The sequence below is a fragment of the Zootoca vivipara genome, chromosome 2 (assembly GCF_965207765.1).
Source record: "Zootoca vivipara chromosome 2, rZooViv2.hap1.1, whole genome shotgun sequence".
NCBI classification, from domain to species: domain Eukaryota; kingdom Metazoa; phylum Chordata; class Lepidosauria; order Squamata; family Lacertidae; genus Zootoca; species Zootoca vivipara.
The window spans coordinates 50,871,489-50,880,973 of NC_142584.1; the positions used below are offsets into that span (position 1 = coordinate 50,871,489).

At 44.9% G+C, this 9,485-nt stretch overlaps 1 protein-coding gene across 3 annotated transcripts in view; it reads left to right on the top strand.

Annotated features, from left to right (window-relative positions):
* PPP2R2B (protein phosphatase 2 regulatory subunit Bbeta) overlaps positions 1-5,149 on the top strand; it is a 228,960-nt gene extending 223,811 nt beyond the window's left edge. For all 3 annotated transcript variants that reach the window (XM_035105326.3, XM_088661852.1, XM_035105327.3), the window contains exon 9: positions 2,564-5,149. In XM_035105326.3, coding sequence (XP_034961217.1) covers positions 2,564-2,843 — 280 coding nt within the window. In that variant the 3' untranslated portion in view covers positions 2,844-5,149. The remainder of the gene's footprint in view (positions 1-2,563) is intronic.
* Positions 5,150-9,485: the final 4,336 nt, after the last annotated feature.

A 9,485-nucleotide genomic window follows, 5' to 3' on the forward strand; every position in this document is an offset into this window, starting at 1 on the left:
CATCTGGAGGGCCGAAGTTTGGGGATGCCTGCTCCAATGTCTGTTAAGTTGTGGCACTCAACCAGGGTTGTTTTCCATTTGAAAAGCAAGGCACAGAGAGTCTGAAGTGTCTTAGAAATGTAGTTTATTCACACATAGGTTTATGGAGACAGAAAGATCACAGCATTTGCATCTCAGGAGGGACTTGTCCTTTCCAGCAGCGCAGCATTGCATTCAAAGGCATTCTAAGTGCCAGCCCCATCTCTCTCTAACAGCCAGCATGACTGCTGCCCCTCATGGAGTTCTGCTCACTGCTAGGGCTGGCCAATTTCATGTTTTCAACATTGCAATGTTTCACCAGGCAAACATCATGACCTGGCGATAACACCACAATGTTGAAAGGGTAAGAAAAGCTGCATTGGCCTTGGGCCCACCAGGGAGGAAACGCCACTGCTCCCACTGAAGGAGCCAAGGAGGTTGTGCCTCACATGGCCGGGGCCAAGGCAGCTTGTTCCTCCTACCACCAAGGAGCGAGCGAGGGAAGTGTGCCTTTTTAACCCCATCAGGGCTAGGTATGTCTGCACCACCACCACTGTTTCCCACTCTTTGGCTCTGAAATGGTTGATGTGCCGAGGCTGGAAGAGTCGCCCTTTCCGCAAGGATTGGAACACATGTGGAAAGGGGGACTCTTCCAGCCTCGGCACGTCCACCATTTCAGAGCCAAAGAGTGGGAAACGGCGGCACGGACATGCCCAGCCCCAATGGGGTTAAAGAGACATGCTCCCCTCGCTCGCTCGCTTTTTGCTGGACAAGAGGCGCTGTGCCTCACCCAGCAAAGAGAGAGAGTGTGTCCGCGCCTCCGTCTGCCTCTCATAGGAGCAACAGTTGGGAGAGGCGCTGCGCTGTGTCTCTCCCAACCGCTGCTCCTATGAGAGGCGGGCGGCGGCGGCGAGATGGCATCATTCGAGGAGCAGGCGGGCTGGTAGCAATGATGATACTGCCGCCGCCTCTCCTGCTCAGGATGAGCGGCAGCAGCAGCACTGTTACCAGCCCGGCCTCAGCTCCTCCGCGCCCTCCTCCTCCTTGCCGCCCCTCAGCTCGCCTTTGCCCCCGCCACCTCGCCCTCCTCTTTCTGGCTGCTGCCACCACCGCCTCACTGTTCCCCACCGGTTAGGCACGCAGGACGTCGAGCTGGCAGATGGATGGCACCTCCTCTCTCCCGCACACTTTCACATCAGGGCGTTTCCCACCCTTGCAGGGAGAGGGTGTGTAAGGGGTGGGGGTGGGGCCTTGTCTCCCCCCCCCAAAAAAAAGAGGGGTAGGAGGGTGGTCGAGTGCTCCCCTCTCTCTCTCTTTCCCCTTCCTCAGTTTCCCTGCTGGAAAGGCTGACTTGCTTTTCTATCCTCTTTTCACTCACTCTCACACAGACACACAACTCCCAGTCATTGAAGGCTGTCTCATCCACACACACCCTCTGTCATACATCCACTGTTTTGTTCAGAATATTTTTTCCCCCTTGTTTTCCTCCTCTAAAAACTAGGCTCCCTGCACTGTGCTTCCTCATTGCCAGGTGCTCCCAATTCCAAGTACAGCGGTGCCTCGCTAGACGAAATTAATTCGTTCCATGGGTCAATTCATGTAACAAATTTTTTGTCTAGCGAGTCCCAGTTTCCCATAGGAATGCATTGAAACTTAATCAATGCGTTCCTATAGGCTCTGGGGGACTGGCAGCGGCATGCAACGGGGCTTCGGAGAAGGTCTCCGAAGCCCCGTCTGATGTCGGCTGTGTGCAAGGCGGCGGCGGGGAGAAGCTCTCTTCTCCCAGCCGCCGCCTCTGGCCAGCCTCCGCGGACACGGAACGCAACTTCGGAGACCTCCGAAGTTGCGCTCCGTGTCTGGGGTGCAGGGAGAGAGGCGGCGGCAGGGGACAGAGACGAATTGCAGCAGGCGCTGCTTGCCCCCGTCTGTCTTCCCCGAGCCAAGGGGAAGACAGGCAGGGGGCAACCGCCGCGTTTCGGCTCCGTCCCCCCTGGGAAAGGAAGATTAGCTGTCAGCTTCCCTCACTGACAGCTGATCTTCCTTTGCCGCTTTCTATGGCCGCGCTTCGTAAGACGAAGCGGCGGTCATAGAAAATTTTGTCGTCTTATGAATGCCTCGCGTAGCGCAAAACTCTTTAGTCTAGCAAGTTTTTCGTTGTGCGAGGCATTCGTTAAGCGAGGCACCACTGTACCTGTTAAATAGGATTTGAAGCTGCAGGGATATAAGCAGTGAGACTTTCCTCAGCTGTACAAACAATCATGCTGGCTGGAGTCAGCCCAACCATTAGGGGAAGTGAAACCTCACCTCAGTCAACAAATCTGGAGGACAGAAATTTCCACCTACACCCCATTCATTATTCTGCACCTTGGTGCCTCTTTTTCTGTCAAAGGGGCCTTGAGTGTTTATCTAAGGCTAAGCTAATGCCATCAGCATTGGGTATGGCAGAAAATGCATGGGAAGGGAAATGAAACAGGTTTTAATTCTATTTGGTACGTCACCTGATTTGATTCCTGTTCTCACCCCATTCTCTTTGCTTGCTCCTCAGTGTCATCATGACCGGCTCCTACAACAATTTCTTCAGAATGTTTGATCGCAACACCAAGCGTGATGTGACCCTGGAAGCCTCACGGGAAAACAGCAAACCCCGTGCCATCCTGAAACCCCGCAAAGTTTGTGTAGGGGGCAAACGGAGAAAAGATGAAATTAGTGTGGACAGTCTGGACTTTAGCAAGAAGATCCTGCATACAGCTTGGCATCCTTCAGAAAATATCATAGCAGTGGCAGCGACAAATAACCTGTATATATTTCAGGACAAGGTTAACTAGGAAGGGGCGGGGAAGATGTTCCTTAGGAATCTTACGTACTGGATACTAACTAGCAAACACAAGTTTTAAAATGTTTCTTCCGTTTAATTTTTTCCCTTCTCCTCCTTATTTGTTTTGTTATTCCTCCGCAGACATTAGTTATGTAGAGGCAAGCACTCAGATTCCAGTGTCTATTGCTTTCCCCCAAACCTTAAGAAATTGGGTTGGCAAAGCCCATTAGGAACATTTGACTTCCAAGTATTGAGACCTACAAAATGACACCATTAATTCAACAGCAAGCTTGAATTATTTGTGATTTATTTTTTCCCAGTACTCAGTAGTAGCTTTTAGTTTCTTTAAAAATATTGTTCTAGACATCTGCCAATTTATACAGAAGTTAAGACTATAGTAATATATTTACAAAAAAAATGCAAGCAAGGCCATAAAATACAATGATGTATTACTGTATCTAAAGATTAAGTTATCCAGGTTCAATTTTGGAGATCTTTGGGTTTTACAGCCATACCCAAACAGGAATTCAGTTTCCTTTGCTGGTTCATTTCTCCCCTCTAATTGTCCTTTCCCCTTTTTAAAGATGGCATTTACCTTTTATCAACTCAGGGCCTTTCCAGATTTTCATTTATTGTGTATATTTGTCACACAATAAATGTTTTGCTGTAACAGTTGTTATGAGAGGTACAAATGTACTTTTGCCCAAGCTCTAATGTATTGCAAAACCACAAGATTTTGCTTTGGGTGAAATGCCATTTCTGCTCCCCCACCCACCCACCCAGCCCTGTTCTCTCCAGCTAGAGGACTTGTTGCATTTTTACGTGCCATTTTATGTTGCACAGGTGTCACAACCTCCTATTGGCTGGTATCTGACATCTGTGGTGACTACCATAACTATGCCATTAACTTAATTTTTCCTAGGGTACAATCCAGCATAATTAAAAAAAATTGAGCACCATTGATCTCACAAGCACGTGTTTTAACTGCAAAATAGACTGCAAAAGTGCTTGTGTGCTTATGTTCGGCTGGATCCGAGTGTTTGAGATGCTGAATCTCCCCCCCCTCTATACCATTCATTAAAGCCACTGACCTCATACAAAAATTGTATTTGTTCTTTGGCAATGGCAAAGAGCAGCAAGTCCTAAGATCTTGCTACCAACGCATTACTCATGACAGCAGTGTCTCAGCCTACAACCTTTGTGACATTCCATCATCCTGCCCCCTCCGCCTTTAAATTTAGTTTCAATCAGTCCATAGTTCTGATTCAGTGCTAGAACACAAATCCGCCCTCTTAATTTTTCCCCCAGCTGAAAAATATGTGAATTGCCCAGGCCCAGCCCACAGAAGCATTGCTGTCCCACTTGCAATAAGTCCACTTTGTCCTTCCATCATTGCATGCGGACATAATGCTAGTGCTACTTTAAGGATCACTAAGCCCTTTTTTGTTTTCTGGAAAGGCCTTCAGACAGAAGAAAAGCAAAGCCAAGACAGGAAAAACAGGTACACAGTACAGACATTTTGACTCACCATTCATGACGAACCACGTGTGCTATTGAGGGCTCTTACCCTTTTTCATCACACCCCACAGATGTCCTCATAGGGATTTGGCTGGATTGATCCTGTGGTGCCTTTTTGATGGTATACAAAATACCTTACAAAACAAAAAAATAAACCCAATGCTTCCAATATGCAACTTTTTTTTTGCATACCAAAACAAATCTGAGCTTTCTTCTGCAATTCCTGTGAGTTTATTTTATTTTTAAATTTTTACCTTTGCTTTGGCTGAGAGAACTTTAAAAAAAAGTTCTCTTTCAATCTCTTGCATGACATAAATATGTATTTGTGTGTGGGAGGGAGGGTTCCTCCCTCTCCTTTTTATTTTTAGTAGTGCGTGTTTAAATATTGTTTATTTATTTATTTATTCCAGTAGACATTTGTTCTTTTTTCTCCTCCTTATAAAAGAACGAACTCTTGAGTTGCTAATTTATGGAATTTAAATGAAACAAACACACACAGAAAAATAGCCACCAACATGTATTGCTATCCTCGCCTGGCTGCTTTCTAAGAGAGGTTGTCCATGGTTCTGCAATATGAAGATTAGCTACACTAGCTCTTCGTTTTTGCATGGTAAACTATCCTGTTCCACTACAAGGATCTAATCTAGGTCTTGCCTTTCTTGAACAATTGATTGGTTTGGGAGGGTGGGATTTTTTTTTATAAAACGAACAAACTACCATAATAATAAAAACAAGTAAATAAAATTATGACCAGAGAACAGACCCTACAAGAAATAAAACCAATGCTTTCTCTGACAAGGTGGCTATCTGAAGATCAATGCGCTTCTTGTTTCCTCTGATTGTGAAAAGTGGGGCAGTAGCTCCATCCTTTGTGATTGTTGCCATGAAGCATACAAGAATTTCTAAACACCCTCTTGGGTAAAGGATGCTTAAAAGCCCAGCCTTTTCCTGTGCCCAGCTGACCATCTCTTACACCTTACGAGCAAGACTTTGCCTGCAGCTTTCTCAAGAGACATCAAAATACTACAAGGCTGCACAGAAGCCAGGGAGGGGACATTGATTTGATAGTCCTGGGAGCAAGAGGAAGTTCAGATATTTGGAATCAAGCTTTTTCATTGTTATTAAACTACTTAACTCCCTGCCTGCTCTTCACGAGACTGCTCAGGTCAGGGGCAAATTTGATGTTTTGCCTTGTTTAAAGGAATGACTACAGGGGGGGAGTATGCTGGCTTATAAATTTATTACAAGTAATGGCTTTCAGGAGTAACCTCTTTTTTAAAAAAAAACACAAAATGATAAAAAAAAATAGCAGGAGTAAATGAGTCATTTTTCTTAATAAAAAAGGGGCCATTTTTTTAAAAGAAAAGCTGCACTCTGGTATCAGAAGTAAAATTGTCTCCAAGATGTTCTGGTGTGGAGTTGCTAATTTCCAAATTCTGAGTGAGGATCCCAACCCTATGCCATTGGCACTAAGGTCACCCAATGGCAGACTCAAAGGGCTCATTCACACAAAGAACATTGTTTAGAATTTGGATTCTAGAAGAATCTCTTGCTTCACTTTGGTCTCATGTGTGTTCTATGAGCAGAAATTAAAGGTGACAGGTTTTAAGGGAACGGTTTCTTTGTTGGGTTAATCAAAGATCTGGTCCAGCATTCAGCAGCTAACAGATGCCCCTGAGGAGACTCTCAAAAAGGAAAGGCAATGAAAATAGTATCCATCCCCTGTCTGTCACCAGCCTTAGGTATTCAGAAATATACCACCTCTGTACAGCGAGGTTAGATGCTGGCATAAATGCTTACGGTTATGATCCAGCAATGTCTTTGGATGTATGTACCAGGGTTTCAGATCTCCCTTCTCTTGCTGCATCATAAAACACAACGGAAACACTCCTAAGAGTTTCAATAATAGCTTATCAAACTGTGTGCACTGCAGTGCTCTTGTCAGAATACTTACGGGAGCTGGAAAGCCCATTGCATGGAAAGAGCTCACAGTACCATCCTATGGTTTGCATCCTTCAAGTATATCCTTGACGGTACTCGCTTCTAGCCAGGCTTTTGCACTGTGACCCACACCAAGTACTTCTGTGTTCAGGTTGTCTCCCATCATCTGTTTCCTGTCAAGGGTCCCCACAGAGCATAGCGCACACAAGCAGTCAGTGACTAGGAAGACTCCAAGGATATGCAACCATAGGCTGGGAAGGGATGGTTTCCATACGACTGTGGGCATCATAATGCCAAAGAATGTGAAGTTGCTTTCACACTCCTTTCTCCTTATTGTCATTCCATGACAATGCCCTGATTTACAACCCAACTCCTTCCCGTGTGCCAGCTACACCAGAGCTTAACGTTGACATTAAGAAAGTTCTTGTCAGACTAAAAGACAACTTTAATCTGGCATAGCTTTCTCAGTAGGTGGGACACTTCTAGCTGAGTAGATCACACATGTCAAAAGGTGCCCCCCCCTTCCTCTCAGGGCCAACACATGCCTCACAGTGCTTAGGATTGTTTCTGAGCCATCTTTGCTGCCACTGCATCACCCCACATTCTGCTAAAGGTCTTCCTTTAATAATCAATAGGGCTGTGCGGCAATACTGATGGCCACAGAGCTGGTTAGGGTGAGTGAGTTTTCAGTGGAACAGGAAGCAGGAAGGAAGAGACTTGGGTGGGAGGAGCCAATGCTTGGAGACCAGACTGAAAGAGTTCACCTTTTGGAAGCCTGAAGGAATAACTGATGAATCAAAGGGTCAGGGGAGTGTAGCCCATGGATCTGAGAGGGGCATAAGTGCTCTGCCCCTGACGCGCTTAAAGCTGCAAGCATTGTATCCAGCTGCATACCTACCCATCCAATATATGCGTAATAGGCTATTTTTTGTTTGCAGTTTCCAATTGTATTTGTCATATTACTGAATGGACGAGCTGATTTGTTGTATGAGACAGACCAAACAGCTATAACACTTCTTGAACTTTCAGAAGGGAACCAACCATTTCTGTGGAGGAGATTCATCTGGAGATTTTTCCAAGGTTTTATAATATAGCGACTGGGTCATGTGCTCCAACAGTATGTTGGCATCAAGCTCTGCTTAGAGATGACCTGTTCAAAAGAGCCTGGTGGCTGCTTGGCTAGAGAGGCAAAGGGCAAAGAGAGAGAGAGAGAGGGAGAGAGATTTCTCATTCTGTCTGTCCTGGTGATGTTCACTTCCGAAAAATTAAGCTTTATGACAAGAAACTCTGGCTCACCACCATGGGCTTGGATGGATTTCAGAATCCAAAAATAAATGATAGCAGCATTAAGGAGCTAGTTTGCTAATTTCTTGAATGCTTGCCTTATTTTAGAAGAGCTACAGAGATATTCAAGAGGTGTATTATTAAGGAAGGACACCCTATTGCTCTTACGGCTGTCTTAAGATAATGCAGTGCATGAGAGATGTGGCATGATTCATTGTCGAAGGCAGCCTGCTGGAGTACCATAAAGTGTGCCCAAGCCATGACAGCTCACAATCAATATTGTGTTCACTGATGCAGGAAGCAACATGATCACATCCTAGATACTACCCCCACAGCCCAGCCTCAGCACTAAATATCTCCAATAACAAGGCTATGTGAAGTGACAAGGGCTATTATTTTTAACCCACAGTCTAAACCTCTCTGAAAAGCCGAGCTGCCAAAAAATCTTCCATTTGAGTTTTATCAGGGGCAGCCTCCTCAGCCCCTTCATAATCCCGCATTAGGAGTCAAGTGCTTGCCTAACGCAGCCAGGATTGGCAGATCTATTTAGTTGGGTTGCCATACAGCACGTTGGTTGATGAGAGAGGTGAAATGTGGGGTTTCTTTTATGGTGTTTGTAATCATCTTCTAAAAGATGGAACTTTGATTTCAATGTATCAGGGAAAATGTACTCTAATAAATGAAACCTTCTCCCAGCATGGGTTTATTATTTTGGTCTTGGTGTCTGCATTCTGAACAAAGGTCATCTATTACAGAAACTATAACCTAGTCATAAAAGACAATCAACACAGATTACTCCACACAGAATCAAAGCTAATCAAGTCTACAACACAAGGCATGGCCATTAAAAAGCCTGTGAAATCTATATGCATTTGCTTTATATCATTCAGATCATTTTACAAGGGATTAAAAGGTCCTGTTGATACAAAGAAAAATGCTAAAACACATTCAAAATCCTTTTTTACAACTATTGATATCTCCTGCTTGTCATAATAGGGGGCTCCTCCACACTTCTGCTTGTCCCATGCCTTAAAAGCACAGGAACAAGCTGTGCTCTACTTCTCCTGTGCTTTCCAGGCACGAGTCCGAGAAATTTGCCCTTGTCCCCATCCCTTTTCCTGGGAAAACCTGCACTTTAGCAATAAATCAGAGCAGACAGGAGAAAACCCAATTGAAGTTTGCTCCAATTCAGCATTAAAGATTGGGTTTCCCCAGGGGAAAGTGGCTGGGCAAGGGCAAACCTGGATGAGCCCTTACTGTGGACTTTCGTGGACAACATGATCATGATACAAAATAATTTCTTAAATGGAGTTTATAATATACCTAGAAAAGCATAATTCCAATAGTACAGATACAATTGTAGAGTTGGAAGGGGCCCGGAGGGTCATCTAGTCCAACCCTCTGCAATTCAGGATTCAAATTGGTCCCCCATCTAATTTGAAATCATACTGGACTCTGCTTAGCTTTGCAACTGTGCTAGCAGTTTTGTTGTTGCACCACTGGAGCTGGACATAATCTATGGAGTGTGTTCCCTCAAAATAGAATCACCGAAGTACCGCTTAGTCACTGATCAACATCTAATGTTAATTTCTCATTTTGTAATTGATATAGGACATAACCATAATAATATACAGGACTGGCTTAAGCTTCTCAGGGGCTCTGGGTAGGCTGCCCCCAGTGACTGGCCACCCCCTGGTGCCTACTATTGCTTGGCCTACCTCCTTTTGCATGCTCATAGGAAGGCTTGTGCACTGGCAGCAGTCTAACTGTATCTCTAAGGTCTAAGCCTTTCATTATTTTATAGTAGTAAGCATTAAAAAGTTAATGAAGGAATGAAAAGATGTATCCAACAGCCAGGATCCAAATTTGCTATGGAAACTGATGGCACAGCCTTTCAGTTTCCAGTTCT